Source organism: Giraffa tippelskirchi, chromosome 8 (genome assembly GCF_054371585.1).
Source record: "Giraffa tippelskirchi isolate mGirTip1 chromosome 8, T2T-mGirTip1v1.2.pri, whole genome shotgun sequence".
NCBI classification, from domain to species: Eukaryota; Metazoa; Chordata; class Mammalia; order Artiodactyla; family Giraffidae; genus Giraffa; species Giraffa tippelskirchi.
Genome location: NC_137282.1, coordinates 120,080,982 through 120,103,739, shown reverse-complemented (window position 1 = coordinate 120,103,739; position 22,758 = coordinate 120,080,982). Strand labels below are relative to the sequence as shown.

Sequence of the window (22,758 nt, the reverse complement as noted above, 5' to 3'; positions counted from 1 at the left end):
CTCTAGGTCTTAGAACATAAGACAGTTGGTTCAAAGTCTTTGTTTAGTAAATTAAATATCTACATGTCTTCAGGGACACTTTAATTCAATTTTTTTCACTTTGTATACTTTCCTGTTTCTTTGTATTATTTGTGTTTTTGATAAAAATTGGATGTGAAAATATTATAATGTAGTACTTTGGAAATCAGATTCTCTGTCTTCCCCATAGTGTGCTGTTTGTGATTGTCGAAGGCTGTAGTTGTCCATGTGCTTAGTTCTAGATTATTTTTGCAAAAACTGTATTCCTTGTCATGTTTGGTCATTGAAGTCTCTGTTCCTTTAGCTTGTGTTCAACTATTGTTTTGACAGAGATTTCTTTGAATACCAGGAGCAAACAACAGTCTCTCCTGAGCTTCAGCTGTATGCTAGCACCTTCAACATTTAGCCAGCTCTGCACTGAGCCTGGTGGCACAGTGGTAAAGAGTCTGCCTGCACTGCAGGAGCCACAGGAGACTCAGGTTCGATCCCTGGGTCCGGAAGATCCCCTGGTGGAGGAAATGGCAACCCACTCCAGTGTTCTTGCCTGAGAAATCCTGTGGACAGAGGAATCTGGCAGGCTACAGTCCATGGGGTCACAAAGAGTGCAGCACAATTGAAGTCACTTAACACACAAGCGTGCGCTGAGCCTGCAGATCAGCCAGTGGTGAAGGCGTAGTGTCTTGTCAGGTATTTTCCCAGCATGTATCCTGTACTAGGTATGTGCCTGGTTTCTGAATCCCCCAGGACACAGAGGTGCTTTTGAATGCCCTGATTGCCCAAGGGAGTTCTCTTCATGGCTTTTCCTCGCAGATGCTAGGTGTTCTATTTTGTGTCTCATCATCATCTTTTACCCCAGGCCATGAGCTGTTTGTCTGCCTTGCAGTGTCTCTGAGCCATGCAGACTGCTTTTCTGCCCGGTGTGAGTCCTGAGCTTGGTAAAACAGAGATGATGCCTTGTTTCAGTCCTTCAGATACAGGATAGAACAAAAACAGTAAGTTGTGAGTTCTGCTCTGCTCTGCCTGGAACCAGGGATGAGGGTCCCACACCAGGAGTATGGGCTGCTGCAGGGAGGGGTAGGGAGGTGGTGGGAAAAGGGCATGTGAAGATGCTGCTAGGCTTTCCTACTGTTTTTGTTTGTTTGTTTAAATTATTTTATTTATTTTTGGCTGCACTGGGTCTTCGTTGCTTTGTGTGGGCTTTCTCGAGTCGCAGTGGGCAGGGGCTGCTCTCCATTGCTGTGTGCGGGCTTCTCATCGTGCGGGCTTCTCTCGCTGGAGCGCAGGCTCAGTGGTTGTGGTGCGTGGGCTTGGTGGCTCTGAGGCATGTGGAATCTTCTAGATCAGGGATGGAACCGTGTCCCCTGCATTGGCAGGCAGATTCCTATCCACTGCACCACCAGGGCAGTCCCCCTACTGGTTTTGTGTGGTCTTTGTCTTGATTCAGTGTTTGCTTGGTTGCTGTGAACCTTTGAGGATTTTCCAAACTTTTGAGAAAGTTGTTCCTGCCTGACAGTTTAGGCGTGTATTTCAGTGTTTTCTGTGGAAGGACGGGTGTTTGGAGCTACCTATTCCACCGTTTTGTTGAATAGTCACTCTAGGACCTATTCTTTTTCTTCATGTCAGTTTTGGAGAATAATGTTTTGCAAGAAATTTGTCCATTTTATCTTGATTGTCAAATGTACCAGTGTAAAGTTGTTCATAGTAGTAGTCCTTTATGTTTTTTATTTCTTTAGGATCGCTAATGATATCATCTCATTTTTTCCCTAATATTGGTAATTTTTGTTTTCCTCTTCACTAGCTAGAAGTTTATCAGTTTATTTGGTGATTTCAAGGAGTGAACTGTTTTTAGTTGATAATTTCTCTCTTTTTGGTTTGCTTTCCATGTCATTGATTTCTGCTCTTTATTATTTCCTTCCTTCTACTTTGGGCTTAAATTTTGTCATCTTTTATAGCTTCTTAATGTGACACTTAGACTGTTGATTGAATTTTTTTTCTTGTTTTTTAAATGTAAACATTTAAAGATGTTTATTTCTCTCTAAGCCAGGATGAGCAAACTTTAAGCTTTTTCTGTAAAATACTAGATAGTAAATATTTTAGGCTTTGTAGGTCCTGTGGTCTCTGATAGTTACTCAACTCTGCTATTATAGAATGAAAGCAACCATTCTCAATACATAAACAAAGGAGTGTGAAGCATACAATGAAATTGCATTTACAAAAATTACTGGTGGACTGGATTTGGCCCACAGACTGTAGTTTGTCAACTTTCTACTTTTTACTGTGTTCCACAACCTAGACAGCATATTAAAAAGCAGAGACGTTACTTTGCTAACAAAGGTCCGTCTAGTCAAAGCTATGGTTTTTCCAGTAGTCATGTGTGGATGTGAGAGTTGGACTATAAAGAAAGCTGAGTGTCGAAGAATTGATGCTTTTGAACTGTGGTGTTGGAGAAGACTCTTGAGAGTCTCTTGGACTGCAGGGAGATCCAACCAGTCCATCCTAAAGGAAATCAGTCCTGAATATTCATTGCAAGGACTGATGGTCAAGTTGAAACTCCAATACTTTGGCCACCTGACGTGAAGAACTGACTCACTGGAAAAGACCCTGATGCTGGCAAAGATTGACGGCGGGAGAGAAGGGGACGACAGAGGATGAGATGGTTGGATGGTATCACCGACTCGATGGACATGAGTTTGAGTAAACTACAGGAGTTGGTGGTGGACAGGGAAGCCTAGTGTGCTACAGTCCATGGGGTCACAAAGAGTTGGACACGACTAAGTGACTGAACTGTGTTCCACAAATTTTCATGCTTTTACTATCAGTTTGAAATATTTTCTAATTTTCCTTATATTTTCTCCTTTGCTCTATTGATTCTTTAGATATGTTGTTGAATTTACAAATATTAATATTTGAATTCTTATTATTTCTAATTTAATTTTGTTGTGGTAAGGGAATATACTCTGTAAAATTTAAAACTTTTGATATTTATTGAGACTTTTCATGGCTCAACCTGTGGTCTGTCTTGATGAATATTCTGTATGCACTTGAAAAGAATGTATTTCTCTATTTTTTGAGTCAAGTACTTTATCAATGTCAGTTAGGTCCAGGTGGTTGATAATATCAGATCTTCATCCTCCATGATTTTTTTTTTAATCTAGTTAACCTATCAATTACTACAGCAGTAACAATGAGCTTCTTCAACAAGGACTGTAGGTTTATTTTTTCCCTTTAGTTCTGTCATTTTGTATTTTGTGTTCTGCAGTTCTGTTTTTAGTTGCATATACATTTCTGATGTGTCTTTCTAATGAACTGATCTGTTTAGCATTATGATATTATGAAATATTCTTTATGTCTGGTAATACCTTTTACCATGAAATTTTTTTGTCTGATATTAATATAGCTACTCAAGCTTTCTTATGCTTAATATTTACACAGTGTATATTTTTCCATCCTTTTACTTTCAGCCTCTTTATATCTTTATTTTGAAACTGCATCTCTTATAAAAACACCATAAAGTTTGACGTTACTTTTTGATTTACTCTGACAATCTCTCCAATCTTTATGGTTGCTCTAAAGATTATGATATATATTTTTTTGCTTTTGTTATAAACGGTATAAGAAAATATTTTTTGCTATAAACATTGATTTGAGTTTTAAAGAAAGAAAAGAAGAAATATATAGTTTTTAATATTTATCCACATAGTTACCATTTCAAATGACCTTTCATTCTTTCCAGTAGATTACAATTTCCATCTGATGTACTTTTTTTTCAGCCTAAAGAATTTCCTGTCCTATTTTATGTTAACGTAATGCAGTTTTGCTAGTATTGAGTATTCTATTTTCATTTATGAAAGTATCTTTATTTTCCCTTTAATTTTGAAGTATATTTTCTCTGGCTTTAGAATTCTGGTTACCTGGTGTTTTTTTCTTCAGCACTTGAGAGATCGAACTCCATTTTCTTGTCTTGTGGCCTCCTTCGTCATGACAAATGACCATAATTTCTATTATTGCTCCCCTATATGCAATTATGTCGTTTTTTTTTCCTCTTATTGCTCTTAATATTTCCTCTTTGTCCTTGGATTTTAGCAGTTTTTGATAACGTCCCCTAGACGTAGCTGTCTTTGTATCCTACTTGGAGTTTTCTTAGCTTCATGTATCTGTAGGTTTATAAGTTTCCCCCAATTATTTCTTCAGAATTTTTTGTCCCACTTTCTGTCTCCTTTTCTTTTGGAACTCCAGTTATACATGTTAGATGGTTTAGATTTATCCACAGGTTTGTCATTTTCTTCCAGTATTTTTTCTCTCTTTTCTTCATATTTGATCATTTCTATTGTTCAAGTTTATTGTTCAACCTCTACCACCTCCAGTGTTAAGTTGACATAGTAAATTTTCAGTTTCAAACATGTGTTTCTCAGTTGTAGAATTTCTGCTTAGTTTTCTTTTTAATAGTTTTTCTTTCTTTGTTGAGATTTTGTATCCACTCAACCTTATGTCCTTGAAAATAGTTTTAACTTTTCGTAATGTCTCTTTTCTGCTGATCCTGGTAGCCTGATTGCTGTGGGCTCAGTTTCTCTTGACTGCTCTTCCTCTGGACTGTGTGCCACATTTCTTGTTTCTTTGTAAGTCATGTGACTTTTGATGTATGCTGGATGTTTGTGATGTAAATTATAGATTCTCAGAATTCCGTTCACTTCCTCTGAGGAATTTTTTTTTTTTTTTCTTGTAGGTAGTTAACTTGCTGGACTCGGACTCCAAACTCTTTCTCTGCCGCAGCAGGCAACAGTTGCTTGCTTCGTGTAGCTTTCCAACTGCTGTTTCTCACCGAGAATCTTGGCTCCTCTCTCGTATATGCAGAGTTCAGAAGTCAACCAAGGACTTGTAGACTTGGAGGATTCTCTTCTATTACTTTCTCATTCCTGCTGGGATCTCTTTCTGCTGTTCCTACCCTCCTGCCGCCACCTCCCCTTCGCACCCTCTCTGTCATCTGTCTCTGACCCCTCAGTTCTGTGTCTTGTTTCACAAGGATGTAGGCATGCCCTAAGGCAAAAGAGAAACAAAGTGTAAAGCTACATATTTAGCCCTGTGTAATTCATTTATTTCAATGATTAACTTCTGTCCTGTTTCTACCTGATTTTTGTTGCTCGTTAGTGCCTTAAAATAGTTTATAATTGTTATCTAGTCGAGAATTAATCCAATATAAGCTACGCTACTGTTACTGGAAGTGGAACCATTTAGTTGCTTTCATTTTTATCCATTTTAACTGGCAAGTTTAATTCCTGTAAGTTCACTGTAGATATTAATGTTTTTGTATTTACTTCTGCTATTTCATTCTTCGCTTCCTCTTTTTGTTTTTTCAAATTAGTGTGTATTCTCTGTATTTGTTTCTGTTCTTTCTGTGGTTACCTTGGCATTTTATCACATTTTTTATATGTAACTTAAAGACTAAAGTATATGTACATGTTGTCTGCCTCCATGAAACAATAAAAGGACTCTGAAACACTTCCACTCTGATCCTTTTCCCCAAATTATATGCTGGTTCTCCAGATTTTTGGTTCTCTGTGTGTGTGTATGTGTATATAATACACACAGAAATTGTACAAAACATCTCACAAAACAGGTGACCATCTTTCAGATTAAAAACGAGTATTGCCAGTGGATTGATTTCCTGGGGCTGCTTACCTAAGTACTACAAACGAGGTGGCTTAAAACGATAGAAATTGTCTCACAGTTGTCGAGTTCACCCATCTAAGGTCAAGCTGTTGGTAGGGCCATGGTCCTGCTCCCAGATTCTGGTTGTTAATGTCAATTGTAGGCATTCCTTGGCTTGTAGATGTATGTGTCTATCTCTGCATCCATCATCGTGGGGCCCACTTCTACCTGTGTGTCCATCTTCACGTGGCGTTTTCTTCCAATAAGGATGTCAGTCATATTGAATTAGGGCTCACCCTAGTGACCTCATCTTAACTTGGTCACACCCGCAAAGACCCTATTTCCAAATTAGGTCACATTCACAGGTACCAGGGTAAGGACATATCTTGAAGGGGGCACAATTCAACCCACAATGATCAGTTCCCTAGAAGCATCCCCCGCACTTAATTTCAGTTAATTAAAACACAAATAGCCACATATAGTCAGTGTGCATCATATTGAACAGCACAGTCATGGTCTATATTACTGATATGTTGGGTCTGAATGCCTTTAGTTAACATTGTTTTATAGATTCATCTGATTGTTAGCCTATAGCTTTGGTTTGTTCATTTCCAGTACCTGTATGATAATTTTACACATCAATCAATTCATGTATCACTTATAGACATTTGGTTGGCTGTTGCAAATAATTCCCACATTTCTAGGAATATATACTGAGGTAGAGACTTGCTGACATTCAGCTCTAGTAGATTATGGCAAGGTTTTTTACAAAAGTGTTGTTCCATTTTTTTCATTCCAGTAGTGAATGTGAGCTCCTATTGATCTACATTTTTAGTAATCATTGAATTATTGGTCTTTTTGATTTCACCTAGTAATAGGCATTTCTTTGTGGTTTGAATTTACATTTTTCTGATGAGTAATGTTTATTTGACCTTTTGACATCTTTTGCCAGAGACTTTGCAGATTTCTTGACAGTTTTGACTATCTTTTTACTTATTTTTCTGCTTTGAAAATCTTTCTAGGGGTAAGATCTGTGTATTGCAAACATTTTCTCTTTATGTCTTGTCTTTTTACACTCTCACTTTTGATGAATTGAAGTAATTTTAATACATTCCGAAGTGCCATTCTTTTTCATAATGTTTTTGAATCCTGTTTAATAAATCTTCCCCTCCACTGAGGTCCTGAACATATCCCCATGTTCTTGTTCACCTTTGTTGTCTTGTTGTTTCACCTTTGCCCTTACACAGTAAATACACAGTACATCTGAAATGTATTTTTGTATATTTCATAAGGGAGGGAGGGGTACATTGATATTTTTTCCATATTAGCCTACCAGTTGTCCCTCCATCATTTATTTAAAATCCCACCGTGCCCCACCATTCTGCAAGGCCGCCTCTGTCATCAGTCAGGTTTCCATAGAGCTGTCTCTGCTGCCTCCTTGGTCTGTTCACCAGTTCTTGGACTGGTTTGTTGTTGTTTAGTCACTAAGTCGTGTCCGACTTTTTGCTACCCGACCCAATGGACTGAGATTTCCCAGGCAAGAAGACCGGAATGGGTTGCCATTTCCTTCTCCAGGGGATCTTCCCAACCCAGGGATCGAACCCACATCTCCTGCATTGGCAGTCAGATTCTTTACTGCTGAGTCACCAGGGAAGGCCTCTTGCACTGGTACCACACTCTTAATTACTATAACTTTGTAATAAGTTTTCATAAAAACAAATCTTGTCACCTTTTTCTTCTTTGTTTGCTAAGAGCATCTTGGCTTTTCTGTACATTTCTTCATCCCTTTGAATTCATCTTAGGGCAATGCACTGACCTAGAATCTAGCTTTAAACACAGTGTAGAGTAGCTTGTAGTGTTTTAAATTCCTAACGATGTAACACTAGTACCCCAGCTCATAAAAAGAGGTGGCTGCATATTAGAGGAATTATTGTGCTTGTGAACCCAATAGACTCCAGGAGACCGTGGACTGGACAGGATTAGATAAATCTGGTGTGAGAAGCTAGTGAAGGCCAAGAAACTGACACCTAATTGTACCCTCTTGAGTTTTTAGCATCATTCTCAGGAAATGGAGAAAAATACCAGTGAACCCAAGAATGTCTGTCTTGTTCACTGTTGTATTTTGTGCCTGGTATACAGTGGGCATTCAATAAATTTGTTCAGTGAATGCATATGTATATATAATAAATGCTTCTCAGAGGATATTATATAGCCTTGAATTTGACTCTTTGTCTTAGTTACTAGAAAAGTTAAAACTAAAATTTTAATAGCTTTTGAGGTTTTGCCATTTCATGATTTTTCCTTTTTCCACTGGTAAGTTTTATATGTATTACCTCAAATCTTTTTGGAAATAGATACTCATTTTTTTTCCCTGTTGAGTCTGGTGATTACCTGTCAGTCATTCTAGAAGTTTGTTGTCTTTCTGTGTCCCTAAATGGAAATAACTTACTAGTTTCTTAGCATATTAAGCTCAGATACATTATAATTCAGTTTAAGATCATATCCAGACTCTCATATTTCAAAATAGTCAAATTTTATGATGAAGAAGTTGTCAAGTTATCTTCAGTTTCTCCAAGTTGTATTTCCTTTCCTTCCTGAAAATACAGATGTAGTTGATGAGACTTACATTAAGTACACTTTTATCAGTTTTCTGTCCTAAATGTTAAAATTCTCTTTTTTAATGCAGATGTGGAATTAGAAGAAGCTATTAGAAGAAGTCTTGAGGAAATGTAACTAAAGGTATTACCACACAACATCAAGTGGCCTTGAAGAGACTCAGGATGATGAATTCTTGAGTTTGTTTTCTAAAGGAGACCAGAAATCTACTAGTACAAATGTATTTGAAAACACAGTGTTTTTGCTTTTGTATGTTCAAACTCTGATATTGCTTTGTGTTTTTGTGCCATTTGCAAAAATGTATAGAGGAATAGAATATATGTTAATGCAAATACAAATCATATATTCTAATATAGGTATCATGTTTCCCAGGCAAGCTTGAATTCATATACTTAGGTTAAAAGAATTTAAAAAAAAGAAATAAAGAAGCCCTTGACTATTGTTTATATGTTTCCCAAATAGAGTTGGTTCTTTAATTTTATTTGTACTGTACAGACAATTCTAGTTTATTTTTTTAAGAGTGAAAATGAATATAAATAAAGCTATCATAACTCATTTTTTCTGTAAATTTTACTTCTCATGGGGCACTAATATATATTATCTTTGAGGTCTTTTTATGATTATTGGAAGAGAGTAATGGAAACTGATTGTGAAAACAGATGAAAAATTTTATCATCAGTGTACTTTGTGGCTGTCACTCAGATGTATAGCCCTGCTTTAATTAGAGCTGCACATTGCTGGAATGAAAAAGAAAACCAACCTGATTTCTTTGGAAGTAGTAAAAAGAAACTTTTTCCATTCTTTTTACCTACTTTGACTTTCATATGACTTGTATTATCTACTGTTTAAGGGGAATAGTGTAAAAGTATTTGCATAGAATTAGGCATACTTTTAATATTAGTCCTTTTATATATATATATTTGTGTAAACATAGTATTCTTTAGAAAATAATGTTGAAAGTCTACTCAGGAGTAATCTTCCTTAACCCTTTAAAATTTTTATTTCATATGGAAGTATCTTCATTTTAGTTACTCATTAAAATGTCAATTTCCTACAGTTGGTATTACATATTTAATTTTTAAATGCTGAAGCCTCAAGATGAATAATAAAAAATGTTATATAATTAGAAGACTAAGAAGGGGCTTGTCATACAATCTTTGTGAATATACTTCATGTTATTTGACCAGAAATGTCATCCCTAAAAAATCTGAGTAAAAATTACTTACCAAACTTAAAATTTTCTGTTAATATAAATTTTTCTTTAAGACAAAAAAAATCATAGCTAGAACTTTGGTCTTTCTCTGCAACTAGATAATTTAGTGCTAAATAGTATGACTTGTTTTATTATTATTACATAGTCTTTTCAGTCCACATTGGAAACCAATTTGTGTTATTTCTCTCTTAAACTGTCAGTTCTGTCCTCCCTACTTGCTTTTTAAGTAGACATCATAGCTTGAGAATGTCCTAGTCATTTTTCCAAAGTGAGCACACTGTACTTTTAATTTGTTAGAGTAGTTTAAGGCTTTTGGAGGTGGTTACAGAGCTGGACCTTAAAGGCATCTGGGGAGCCTGCTCAGCAATGGGAGCTGAACGGGTGTCCAGAAGGAGACAGCTGTGCTGGAGGCGCCGCTGGGTGGGAGGCAGCTGTGTTGCTGGGACAGTCGTGTGGTGTGTATGGTCCAGAGTGACACAGTGGGGAAGGGGTAGTCATCATGATCCTTAAAATAAGGTCATTGGGTTGCTTAATATTTTAATAATTGTCACTGTATTTCTGCTTACTACAAAATTAAAAATTTTAAATTACTTCATAATTTGAACTTAATTTAGACACGTGGAGGAGAGTGGATGTTTACACAAAGTAAAGGGGAATATTATCAAGAGTAAGTGTTTCTGACAACGATGCTTACTTGTTTGCTTTTATTCGTCTTTCATTTTATTGTGATAGGTTTTTTTTTCTTTTAAAAAGTTTTTATTGTGATGCCTCATTTTTATACCTGAGGAACTGCTTTTGTCAAAGAAATGAATGACAATGTGTATTTTAAAAAGGATATATAGGTAATGTATTGATAGCATCTGGCTGGTGGTATCATTGATTGTCTTAAATAAAAATTACTCCGTTAAAGAGTTTGTTTTTGGATGCTTGGTATCCCACCAGCCCAACCCTTTCTTCCTGCTCCTTGTCCTCCTGACCGTTTGGCCACTCAGACCTCTCCCAAGAACAAGGTGCAAGGACTCTCCTGGACTCCCCTGGGCAGGGTAACCAGAGACTCAATAGCATAGGCCTCAACTTAAAGAGGTTTCTTTTTGTCCATCAATTTTTTTCTTTTAAATTTCTTTTAAACCATTTATTCTTTCACTCACGAAGTATTTATTGAGTACTTCCATTTGTCAGCGACTATTCTAAGCACTTGAAATACATCAGTGAGCAAAACGAAGCCCTCACCTCCTCAGTGGAGCCCAGCTGGGGGCGGGGCTGCGATTGAGGAAGGAAAGCAGCCCACCGGGGAGCTGAGCGGGACGGCGGGGCAGTCAGGGTCCTCGGTGGACTTGAGCAAAGGCCTGAAGGCGAGGGAGTGAGCCTATCCAGACGTGCAGAGTAAGAAGGCTAGTGCAGGCAGCCGGAGACAAGGGTCCTTTGAGGCCTCTTCTGAAGGCCTTGGCTTTTACTCATTTCACAAGGGAGGAGCCGCTGAAGGTTTCTGAGGAGTGACGTGCTGTGCATTCTTCTGCATCACTGTGGCTGCTGAGCTGAGTACAGACAGCGGTGCCCGCAGCACCGGGCCAGATGGGAGGGCGCAGCTGGCCCAGTGGGGAGTGAAGACGGGCCAGGGTATTCTCTGGAGGTGTGAGAGAGTCCAGCACGGTAGACTTTCAGACCATTCACAAAATGCTAAGGGTTCCAGGTTTGTCATGATGCGATGAAACGTCTAATGAGGCCAGATGATCCCCTACAGCAGTTGTGAATTAGTATTTAGAGTTCAGAGGAACTAGGATCTAGCCTTAGGGGCCTCATCTCTGTTCAAGTACCTCGACGTGATCTCAGATTAAAGGCTGGGCTCCAGCCTTGAACTGTTATTATCCCCTTCCAGGGGCCCTGTGCATCCCCCCCGTGTACTGCGGGGCAGAGCCACGAGGAAACGAGCAAAGCCACGTGTGCTCCGGCCGCACCACCACTCCACTCCCTGACCTCGGTGGCCGAGCGGCCTCCATGGCCTTCTTATAACAGGAGGTTTATACAAACGGGGCTTGAAACGGCCTTAAATAATTATTTCACTCGAATTCCAACCAATAACTTTTAAACAGAGAAGTCATTACAAATGCTTTCACGAGAGTGGGTGTGAAAACGACGAGGTTCACCTTGCCCCCTACACGCAGCTGGACAGGGCGGCTTTTTGTCTTCTGCTCTGTTGGCTTCGCTGCTGGCGTCCAGACTCCTGTTCTCGCCTCAGGAAGGTGCCTGCGAACCACGGCTGCGCGAAGGACCCCTTCCTCGCGGCTGGAGGCCCCGGGGCGGGGCCTCCGCGGGCGCGGGGCGGAGCGAGGGCGTGGTTGGCGCGAGCCCGCCTCGGGGCGTGATCGGGGGCGGGGCCCCGCGGGCCAGGCTGGGTGGGGCGTGGCTGACGCGAGCCACGCCCCCGGCCGTTTGTGGGGGGCAGGGCCTCCCCCGGGGCGGGGCGGGGCTGGCACGGGCCCCGCCCCGGGGCGTGCTCGCGGCGGGGCCGGGCCTGGCGCCACGCGAAGCCGCCCCGCCGCGCCGCCCGCGAGGCAGCACGAGCGGTCGGAGCCCGGCCGCCAAGCCCTCGCGCCCTCAACCGGGTGCCCCGACCCCCCAACTCCGGGTTCGCGGGCGGCGCGTCCGAGGAGACGGCTGGCGCGCGGGGACGGCGGTGACCTCGGGCCGGCCGCCCGGCGCAGATGGCTCAGGCGAGGATCAGCGCCAAGGCCAACGAGGGCCGCTTCTGCCGCTCCTCGTCCATGGCCGACCGTTCCAGCCGCCTGCTCGAGAGCCTGGACCAGCTGGAGCTCAGGTGCGCGGGGCGGGGGGCGAGGACCGGGGGGCGAGGGCGGGGCGGCGGGGCGGCCTCGGCCCCGCGGAGGGCAGCGCGGCGCTGGGTCGCGGCGGCCCCCCCACGCTCCCGCGACCCCGAGCAGAGGACGTCGGGGGGACGTGACTCGAGACGACGGCCGTGTCGCCACGGAGCTTCCAGAACCTTCCGCGTGGGGCCAGGTGTTTCCGGCCCACTCCTCGCCGCGTGCGGTTTTAGGACCGGGCCGGTTAGTGGTTTTCGTGCAGGACGACCGAGCTCTTTGCAAAACAGAAAAACCCGTCTGGCCTCAGGCCCGAGAGCAGCGGACAGGTGTCCCCCCAGCCGCGCCCGGCCTCCCCGGGCGCCTTCCCACCTTCTGGGAGCCGGCCGGCGGCCAGAGCCCGAACCGCAGCGCTCCCTCCCGGCCGGGGTGTCCCCTCCCGGCCGGGGCGTCACTGGTCGGCGTGTCGCCTCCCGGTCGGGGCTTCACTGTGGTCGGGGTGGCGCCTCCCAGTCAGGGTGTCATTGTGGTCGGCGTGTCCACGGCGGTCAGCGCGCACAGGGGAGGCCCTGGCGGCGAGGGTCGGGCCGAGGTCAGCGAGGATGTGGCTTTGGAGCAGGGCCCGGGGTCAGGCGCACAGAGGTTACCGCCGGTCAGGGTTTTTGCAGCAATCTGGGTTCCTTAGATTTTCCTGAAAACCGAGAGCCTGTTTTGCCAGTTTTCCCAGAGCATAGAGTGCCTCACCCCGGCTCCTTCCGTCAATTCTCTCCAGGCTGTGCTGTCAATTCCTATAGAAACCGGTGCAGGGACACTCCTTAGTGACAAATGTAGTCACCGGCTTGTATGGGATTCCTAAATAATTTGTAAGAAATTTGGGAAATAATTTTTCCTCTAGCCGTGAATGAAGACTTCTGTGTACTTCCTTTAACTGTTTATTGTCACTGAAGTTAGTGTAAATTGTGTGAAGGTGTAATTACAGGCAAATCTTAACCAAGGCGTCCAAAACTCCCTAAAAGCACAGGGAATTTTTCCCATAGTTACCAGACTCTGAGTGAGCAAAGGAATATATGTAAGACAAAATTTTAAGAAGAGCTGCATATGTGTCTTTATCTCAAAACAGGAGGCGGGGTCTGTTTGCCAGTAAAGTACATTAATAACCAAATGAGGCGCTTATTATCATTTATTAACATTTATGTTGACTTTTGTCATTTACTATATAGGTCTTTTTATTATATTATTACAGAAAGAAACAGTGTCTTCTCAGAAAATGAGACTCTCGCCATCACCATGATTTCACGGAGAATGACAAGGGTTCTTCTCCAGCTGAAGCAGGTTGGAGCAGGGAGAGCAGCTCCTGTGGACGATTTTGTGTAGCCGCATAGCAAGTGACTCAGCGTCTCTGGTCTCCAGAACTCTGAGGGCGTGTTCCCAGCCATCTCAGGGGGCTCGCCCCTAGCGGGAAAGAAAGGGTGTTTTCTTACAGGCCCGGGTGGGACACAGTTCCTTTCTTGAAGCTGAGTTATTGTTCTAAGACTTGAATTGATGCCTCACATAGGGCAGGTGCTCATCTTTAAAAGGAAGTTTCTTGTTTGAAATATTATGTTCTAGGGCTTCCTTAATGTAAAATGAATTCTGATTACCGTGTACAAGTGATGAATCACTTGCTGAATTAACCCTTGAGCTGAGACTGATAAATATGTGTTCAATTGTTCATTTTAAGGACTTTTCTAGTAATGTTAGACTGATGAGTTTTGTTTCTTTCTTTTAAAAAAAGTGATGCTGACAGAAAGTTAAGGAAGTGTTTTGGAAGGTTAAGTGAAAATGGAAAAGTTTATGAAGGCACATGGGTCATGGAAGAGAGCACTGCGCTGTTAGAAACTAGCATCAGGCCCAGAAGATCAAGTTTAAAAAGAGAAGGAGACATTCATGTGTTACCTTAACTAATACTGTCATTTAATTTCATGTTAAGGGTGGCCAATAAAGCAGTGTACTAGGCAGGCTGAAGATTGCAGACTGTACCTAGAGGTCTGTGTTTACTGGTCCTCCATTGTACTAGTTTCGGCAGAAAAAAAACTTTCTCCACATGAAATGGAAAATAGAATTATGCTTAATGCTTCATGACCTGCCATGTGAACTGGTGTCCACTGTGTTTAAAGTGCTTTCAAATGTTTGATGGCATCTGACAAATCATTGAAGAAACTCCAGTTGTTTCTAATGCGTTAGCACGAAACTAGACCTCCTTTTTTGCTTCCTCCTAAAAAGGTGATGTCTTTTCATGACCAGTGCAAATGGCTTCTGATTTTTCCATTTGTCAGTGGCTCCAAGCACTTTGCTCACGATTGTTACTATTTAAGCAGTGATCATAATTCATAAATGATCCCCTCCAACAGGTATTTAGCAGTGATCATAATTCATAAATGATCCCCTCCAACAGGTATTTAGTTAACCAGCCTGACTCTACAGGTCCCGTGCCTTTGTGGAAATTATGTCACCCTCATTCTCCAGGCGGGAAATTGAGGCTTGAGAAGTTAAAATTAGAGCTCAGGATGAGTGGCTGTAGCGCTTAATGCTTTATGCCTGAGTTTTTTGAGTTAATATGTCATATTTAAAAATGTAGGAATAGTATATGATTTTACTGAAAGAGATGAGAATTCCACTTAGATCTGGGTTTAGATCAGGGTCTGTTGAAGGCACTCTCTGCAGGGTGTGAGTGGCCCTGAAGCTCTGGGTGGTGATGAAGACACTTGGGGCGTGGGGTGTGGAGAGCAGCCCAGAGGACGGGTGGGACAGGGGAGCCAGCTGTTCACAAGTGTCCCCGGAGTGGCCTCCTGTGGGCCCTCCCCGCCCCCGCTCTGTCAGCCAAGGAACAAGGGAGGGAGCAGGGCCCGGGTCATTTAGCTGACGGTTTCCTGCCGGGCTGACCCGACCTCCCAGAGCCAGAAGACAGCAGCACCCTAGTTAATACTGTGTGAGAGCCTGTAATTTAAAAGGTCACTTCTCATAGATAGTATCACTTCTCATAGATAGTATCATGTGAACCTTCCAAAACCCTCCAAGGCAGGAGGAGGACATCCATTATCTCCTTTAGCAGCAGTAAAGGTCCAGAGGGACTGAGCGGCCACCTGAGGCCATCCTGCTGTGGACTAGCTCCTGACACTAAAGCCTCGGCCCATTTTAACACCAGTGTCTCAGGAGTGAGTGTTCCTTACTGTTTGGGTGATGATTAGGGAACCTTGTTACTTACAGTGCTGAGTGCATAGAAACGCCCAGAAGCTGGTGTTCACGGCTCCCGTTCAGGGCACGTGCTGCATGCGGAGGTCCCTCAGTGACTGCAGGGATTGGTTCCAGGGCCCCTGGGTACCAGAAACCGGGGATGCTCATATTTTTTCTAGAAAATGGTGTAGGAGTCGGCCCTCCATATTCACGGTTCTGCATCTCTATTAACTCATAATTTAGTCAGTGAGTTAAACTCTTTACTGCCTTGACTTCATTCAGTCACACCCACCATCTCATGATCCCTGAGTCATAAATGAGGAAACTGAGGCAGAGAGAATGTCAGCAGCTGCTCGAGGTCGCTCTGCTAGGACGCGGCAGCGGAGCTGGCGTGCGCAGCGGCCCCGCACCCGGCAAGGGGCGCCTGCTGGGCGGCCGGTCTGCCTCCCAGCACCTCGTCCCCTGGTCCCTGGGCTGCTGAGACCAGCTGAGGAGGCACACGCTCCAGATTTTGTCCTCACGGAGCATTCTGCGTTTCTCCTTAGTTAAAGCTTAGTTGTGATCTCATGCAGGGATTTTTCCAGGAGCACAGCCCAGGCCAGCCTTGCTGTGAGGATCAGTTCTTTCCCAATTTGGACACATAGCTCTTGCAGGATCTGCTAGTAAAAACAGAGCCCCCCCTCTGCCAAGGAGCATTGTCAAGTGCTGTGTTAGAAGGTGAAGGATAAAGTGAAATGGACTAATGCTCTTGTGGGCAAAGTTCTAGGAGAAATCCCAGAAGGGTAGGTGGGAAATATTTGAATATTTAGTAACTGTTCTAAAACTAACGCAAGGGACAAAGACAAAAAGATGTGTATATGAGTTGAATTTAGGGCTTCCCAGGTGTTGCTAGTGGTAAAAAAAAAAAAAAAAAACCCACCTGCCCATGCAGGGGAGGTAAGAGACGCAGGTTCAATCCCTGGGTTGGGAAGATCCCCTGGAGGAGGGCACAGCAACCCACTCCAGTGTTCTTGCCTGAAGAATCCCATGGACAGAGGAGCCTGGTGGGTTACAGTCCATAGGATCACAAAGAGTCGGACACGACTGAAGCAACTGAACACAGCACACGTGAGTTGAATTTAAGACTGATAGCTGATAAACAGCACCAAGGTGACTTAAGCAAACTAAGTACAGGTTCAGCTTTTGAAAAGATTTGTTTGGTTGCGCAGGGCCTTCACAGCAGCACATGGGCTCCTCGGGCTTCACGGCAGCATGCAGCATCTTCAGTTGCAGCACGTGGGGTCTGGTTCCCTGGCCAGCAGTCCAACCTGGACCCCCTGCACTGGGAGCTTGGAGTCTTCGCCACTGAACCACCAGGAAAGTCCCAGGTCCAGCTTTTTAAAATAAAAAACTCAGCCTGTGAGGTAGTCCATGTACTAGACAGATGTAGTTTTGCAGGCCTCAAGGGAGAGGAAGGAGGAAGTTGCTAAGGAAACAGTTCTGCCAAAACGACTGGCTTTTGAAAAAGGATCACCTAGTGGACCTGGGCCAGGGATAAAGAATGTTCAGGAAGTAAGAGGCAGCAGATGAAAGGGCCACGCTGCCAGAAAGCCCTGGGGATCTATGTGTGGAAGAATGGAATTGTATCTTTGCTGTGAAATAAAAAGTTTACATAAAATCATATATTAAAAAGTCTAGAAGAAATAAAATCTGTTTTTCACAGGGAAAATGCCTATCAATTCCTAACCTTGAGAGAAAAGTTCCATCCAATTTCCTCTATATTTGGTTTCATTTAATGACAAAACATCTTTATATGACAGATTTATTAAATTTTTTTCTGGAGTGTCTTCTTTCAAGCCATTTTCTTGTTAACTCTATGAACATACTACTATAAATTATTATCATACTTAAACTATTATACTTATTTAGAGTAACAGTTCTCTATCATCTTATATTTGAATGCAAACTCAGGAGTGCTGGAAAAGTCAGCTCTTCTTTCACATCGTCTTTTACCAGTGACTCGTGTGCCATTTCAATACTAGAGTCACTTTTGTAGCACGTTTCTTGGTCGTGCTCCCCCGACCCCCTTCGTGCGGCCCAGGCCGAGTCCGCTGGTGGGAGAGGTGTGAGCCGGCCCCGCGTGCGCTGGAAGGCAGCCTGCCGCGCGTCCCTGGCCTGCAGAGAACTTCCAGCCACACTGGTCACACAAGGTTCCTACGAGCTCTGTGCTTCTCCTGACTCTTACGATCGAGTCCGACATATATTTAGTATCCTGAGAATGGAAACCCTGTGACTTTACAGTGTGTTGGTGCTATTTTGGGGGTGACAGATGGGTGCCTGTAGGGGGAGAGGCCTGCGCGCGGCTGGGGCGGGGCGGGGCCCGGCCCTCCTTGTAGGGGCAGGAGCACGTGCTGGAGCGGCTGCGCTGAGGCCTGGCGCTGGGTCTCTGACGGTGACTTTGCACAAGTTGTGACTTATTTAGTTGTGGCACTTCAGACGCACAGGGTCCTGCATTCTCTTGCTCTGATGATTTAACAGCCTCGTTCTTTGGTCACCGGCAGTGTTTGGGTCTGTGTAGGAAGTGCACGTGTGTCTAAGTGGGAGGGCGGGGGTTAGGGCAAGTGGTGCTTAGGAATCGATTTCAGAGGCAGACAGTCTGCAAATCGTTGAGGAAAAAGGTGGATTTAGGGTGGATAATGTTGACGGAAATGGTTCACTGTTTGGAGAAAAAGAAAAGAAAATCCTTACCTAATCATAAACAGGTGGATTCTGGATGGATGAAGACATGAGTATGAGAAAAGTGAAAGAGTAAGTTAATAGGCGATGTAGGCAAGTATGTCCCAACCTCGGGATGGGAGGACCCTGAAACAAAACTTCACTGCATGAGCCAGAAGGCAAAACAAAACCAAGAAAAAGATGGGTCTGATCACTTCAAAATAAGTCTTTGTGCTCAGTGAAGGACATCCCAGACACAGATTATATGGGGTCGGATAGGAGATAACCCAAGAGGACAGGAGCCCCAGTTTGTTTATTAGCTAACCCCAGTTTTAAAAAGAGCAGAATAGGCAAAGGCTGTGGGCAGACTCACAGGGATACAGAGAGATGTCCACAGTTATTAGCAGTGAAAGAAACACAGATTAAGTACTGACACACCGCTTGTCAACTGGGGGACGCCAAGTGCTGGCAGGGCTCCTGGGGCCCAGGGGTGCCCCGTGTGGCTGCTCTGGAGAGGAACCCAGAGGGCGACACCCCCTGGGTCTCAGCTGTGCCACCCTGGGGAGGGCCTGTCTTCAGGGCCACGAGAGGACAGGAGTCACGGGTGGCTGGTGAGGGGAGCTGGGGGCTGGGCAACAAGGGAACCCGGCGGGTCTTAGTAAACTATGCTGCTGAGGGAAGAGGCAGTGAGATATAAATAAATTGAAAACAGACGAGTAAACAAGTACAGATTTTTATCTACAAACAGAAAAGCACTAAACAGAATGCTTGCCCTGTGAGCAGGGAGGCAGCTAGGAGCCACGGGGTAAGTGGATGAAGAAAGGGAAAAGTACAGAATAAGAAAGAAAAAGGAGTGACATGTTAGGGGAGTGTCCCTGATCATCCTGATAGCTGAGCTGGACAGAGGTGGACGAGGTCGCACGAAGCTTCTATGCAGTGACTCTGTCCCCGGCCCACAGGGTGGAGGCTCTGCGGGAGGCGGCCACGGCCGTGGAGCAGGAGAAGGAGGTGCTCCTTGAGATGATCCACAGCATCCAGAACAGCCAGGACATGCGGCAGATCAGCGACGGTGAGCCTGCCCGGGGGCGCGGGGACCGTGGCAGGGGCAGGGGGTGCCACGCAGAGGACAAGAGCAGGTGGGGGAGGTGGAGGACCAGGTCAGGGGCCCCTGACCACCCCCGGGTCGTGGGGCTGGTGCGCCCAGGTCGGAACCCAGACCGTCACATGGCCTCAGTGGGTCAGCATCTCGTCTCTCTCCACCGTCCTGAGCGACCAGCAGTGAACTTGGGAGGCACAGACTGCTCATTTCCAGATAAGCAGTGAGATGACGACTCAGCACCCTTCTCGTGCTGGCTGAGACTCAGACCACAGGCCGAGTTGGTCCGACGGGATGAGGTCAGCGCCCCGTGTCGGGCCAGCCTTTCTCCCAGGGTCTTGGCTGTTTCCTCCACCAGAGCCGGGCACTGTGTGCCGCCCAAAATATGCCTCTGCCCCAAGGATTATCCTGGGCTGGTCTTTTTTGAGAAACCGCAGGCACCAGAGCAGCTCTGGAAACAGCCGAGGTCACCGTTTTGTTAAGGGAAACGGACATGTACACTTCGTACAGGAAACCACCGCTTCTGAGGGGGCTCCCTCTGCACCGGCTGCGAAGGCACCTACTGAGTCTCCACGAAAACCTCACCTCTGTGGTCCTCTTTCTGGGGCCCTGCAAACTCGCTTCCCTCTCCACCATCTCTACCTGAGGATGGAGGCCTGGGCCATCACCAGGTTACTCAGCTTCCTTGGGGGTCTCCCATGTATATATGAGGTATACATGGCAACAAGCTTCTGGGTTTTTGGGTTTTTTTTTTTTTGCTTGTTAATCTGTCTTATTATAGGGTCTCAACCAAAAGCTCAGAGAGGCAGAAGGAAAGTTGTTTCCTCCTCTAATGCACATACTCGTGTAGACGCAGGGCATCTGATTTCCTGCTCTGACCAGTACACCTGCCCCAGCCTCTGCAGACACAATGACCACAGCAGTCACCTGGCGTCCAGTCTGATCCTCTTCACTGTTGATGCTGTTCAGTCACTAAGTCGTGTCTGACCCCTTTTGACCCCATGGACTGCAGCACGCCAGGCCTCCCTGTCCTTCACTGTCTCCCTGAGTCTGCTCAGACTCCCATCCACTGAGTCAGTGATGTCATCCAGCCGTCTCACCCTCTGTTGCCCTCTTCTTCTCTTGCTCTCGGCATCCTAAGTTAATCTTACTGCTAACAGTATATACCTCTAAGAAACACATAGGTGCTCACAGGCTAGATTTCAGTTCAGTCGCTCAGTCGTGTCCGACTCTTTGCGACCCCATGAACCGCAGCACGCCATGCCTCTCTGTCCATCACCAATTCCTGGAGTTCACCCAAACTCATGTCTATTGAGTCGGTGATGCCATCCAGCCATCTCATCCTCTGTCGTCCCCCTCTCCTCCTGCCCCCAATCCTTCCCAGCATCAGGGTTTTTTCCAATGAGTCAGCTCTTCACATCAGGTGGCCAAAGTATTGGAGTTCCAGCTTCAACATCAGTCCTTCCAATGAACACCCAGGGCCGATCTTCTTTAGGATGGACTGGTTGGATCTCCTTGCAGTCCAGGGGACTCGCAAGAGTCTTCTCCAACACCACAGTTCAAAAGCATCAATTCTTTGGCGCTCAGCTTTCTTTATAGTCCACCTCTCACATCCATACATGACCACTGGAAAAACCATAGCCTTCACTAGACGGACCTTTGTTGACAAAGTAATGTCTCTCCTTTTTAATATGCTGTCTAGGTTGGTCATAACTTTCCTTCCAAGGAGTAAGCATCTTTTGATTTCATGGCTGCAGTCACCACCTGCAGAGATTTTGGAGCCCAGAAAAATAAAGTCAGCCACTGTTTCCACTGTTTCCCCACCACACACAAATGCCTTAGTGTTCTTGACACAGATGTAGGTGTGTCTCATATTGATTGATATTTCAAACTTTTTATGATTAGGAGAACGAGAAGAATTAAATCTGACTGCGAACCGTCTGATGGGACGAACCCTGACTGTGGAGGTTTCAGTAGAAACAATTAGGAGTCCCCAGCAGCAGGAGTCCCTCAAGCACGCCACCCGGATCATCGATGAGGTGGTCAGCAAGTTTCTGGACGACCTGGGAAATGCCAGGAGTCACCTGATGTCGCTGTACAGCGCGTGTTCCTCCGAGGTGCCTGCGGGGCCGGTGGACCAAAAGTTCCAGTCTATCGTGATCGGCTGTGCTCTCGAGGATCAGAAGAAAATTAAGAGACGACTAGAGACCCTGCTTAGGAACATTGAAAACTCTGACAAGGCCATCAAGCTGCTGGAGCATTCTAAAGGGGCTGCTTCCAAAACGCTGCAGCAGAACACTGAAGTCAGATTCAACTAGTGTTCAAACCTAACAGTCCTTATAAACAATCATGTAAAAATGATAAAGAACTATCTTAAATGGTAATAGTTGTGTATGTCATATATAACTCATTTGATACTGATAGTTATTTCTGACGAGGAAAATATCAGTGTTGTTAGTTTTGTGAATAACAAAATTAGAAATATTTTGATTACCTTTCTAGAAGTTTTTAGATTGAATTCTTGTCTTGTACTAGGATCTAGCACCTCCTATATATCTATATTTTACTATTCTGTGGATAGCAGCATGTGGGGAAACAAGTGCGTGGCTAGGGGCAGAAGCCTTAAGGTTCTCTCCTGGACTTTGTCTACAGACACACGGGCGCACAGGGCTTTCGGTTGGCCAGACATCCTGTTCCTAAAGCAACCACACGCTGACCACGCCTCTGCTGTGAGCCTGGCAGTCACCTTCATTCAGCAGCTGTTTAGTCATCTATATCAAATTATTTTGAACTTAAAGACTTATACAACTCCTAATATGTATTTCTTGATAAGATGTGAAAACATGACATAAGATGGGAGACTTCAGCTCTGATTTTACCACTCTGAACAACTACTTGATCCACTTCATCTTTTTCAAAATGCATCATTTCTTTAAACTTTTAATCAGAGAAATATGATGTTGTGATTTGCCTTTAAAAAGAAAAATGCTGTTTTAAAGTTTGCTTTTAATGCTTAACTTGAAAACCTCTATCCTGTGTAGTTATACAATTTACCTCCCATTCCACTTACTGAACATTTAGGTTGTTTCCAGTTTGTTGCTTATTACTGCAACAGATTTATGTACACCGAGGTTTTTTCTTTTGTTTCTGGTTTTCTTCATATAAATTCCTAGCAACTGGTTTTACTTGGTCAAAGGGTGTATGCATTTTCATGGCTTGATACGTTTCCAAAGTTTTTTTGTATGAGAGTTATATCAATTTATATGTCTTCAGTAATTAAAAAGCTGTTTCACTGAAAACTTTTCAGCACTGAGCATTTTTCCTAATATTACATATGAAATACCTTTATTTAGATTGCATTTTGTTCACTAACAAGGATAACCGGTATTGATTATTCTTTTATCTGTATAAATAGTGCAACCACAGACTATCTGCTAGTGCTTATT

General features: G+C 44.2%; 2 protein-coding genes across 12 annotated transcripts in view; both read left to right on the top strand.

The window, feature by feature from the left end:
• ZNF451 (zinc finger protein 451) overlaps window positions 1-10,402 on the top strand; it is a 95,582-nt gene extending 85,180 nt beyond the window's left edge. For 3 of the 8 annotated variants that reach the window (XR_014062018.1, XM_081519735.1, XM_081519733.1), the window contains one exon: window positions 4,742-5,514. Coding sequence is in view for 5 of the 8 variants with exons in the window: in XM_081519735.1 (XP_081375861.1) it covers window positions 4,742-4,749 (8 nt within the window). In the remaining 3 variants the exon portion in view is untranslated. Of the gene's footprint in view, window positions 1-4,741; window positions 5,515-8,350 lie in introns of those variants that run through there. The other 5 variants (XM_081519734.1, XM_081519732.1, XM_081519736.1 and 2 more) reach the window with 2 other exon arrangements.
• Window positions 10,403-11,979: 1,577 nt separating this feature from the next.
• On the top strand, window positions 11,980-22,611 carry BAG2 (BAG cochaperone 2). 4 transcript variants are annotated; one of them, XM_081519740.1, is made up of 6 exons: window positions 11,980-12,308; window positions 13,553-13,641; window positions 16,543-16,629; window positions 16,731-16,882; window positions 19,176-19,285; window positions 21,218-22,611. In XM_081519740.1, exons 2-6 carry the CDS (start codon window positions 13,597-13,599, stop codon window positions 21,628-21,630), a joined length of 807 nt encoding a protein of 268 aa, XP_081375866.1. In that variant the 5' UTR covers window positions 11,980-12,308; window positions 13,553-13,596; the 3' UTR covers window positions 21,631-22,611. The 4 variants fall into 4 exon arrangements, with proteins under 4 accessions (XP_081375866.1, XP_081375868.1, XP_081375867.1 ...); XM_081519742.1 differs by having other exon boundaries at window positions 16,731-16,889; XM_081519741.1 differs by lacking the exon at window positions 16,543-16,629 and having other exon boundaries at window positions 16,731-16,889.
• The last annotated feature ends 147 nt before the right edge of the window (window positions 22,612-22,758 follow it).

Bases quoted from the DNA above. Each gene is read 5' to 3' on its own strand.
- BAG2 (XM_081519740.1), top strand. From the start codon at position 13,597: ATGATTTCACGGAGAATGACAAGGGTTCTTCTCCAGCTGAAGCAG. The intron at 13,642-16,542 runs GTTGGAGCAGGG...TCTTGCCTGAAG, and splicing joins TTCTTCTCCAGCTGAAGCAG to AATCCCATGGACAGAGGAGC. The intron at 16,630-16,730 runs GTGAGTTGAATT...TTGGTTGCGCAG, and splicing joins AGCAACTGAACACAGCACAC to GGCCTTCACAGCAGCACATG.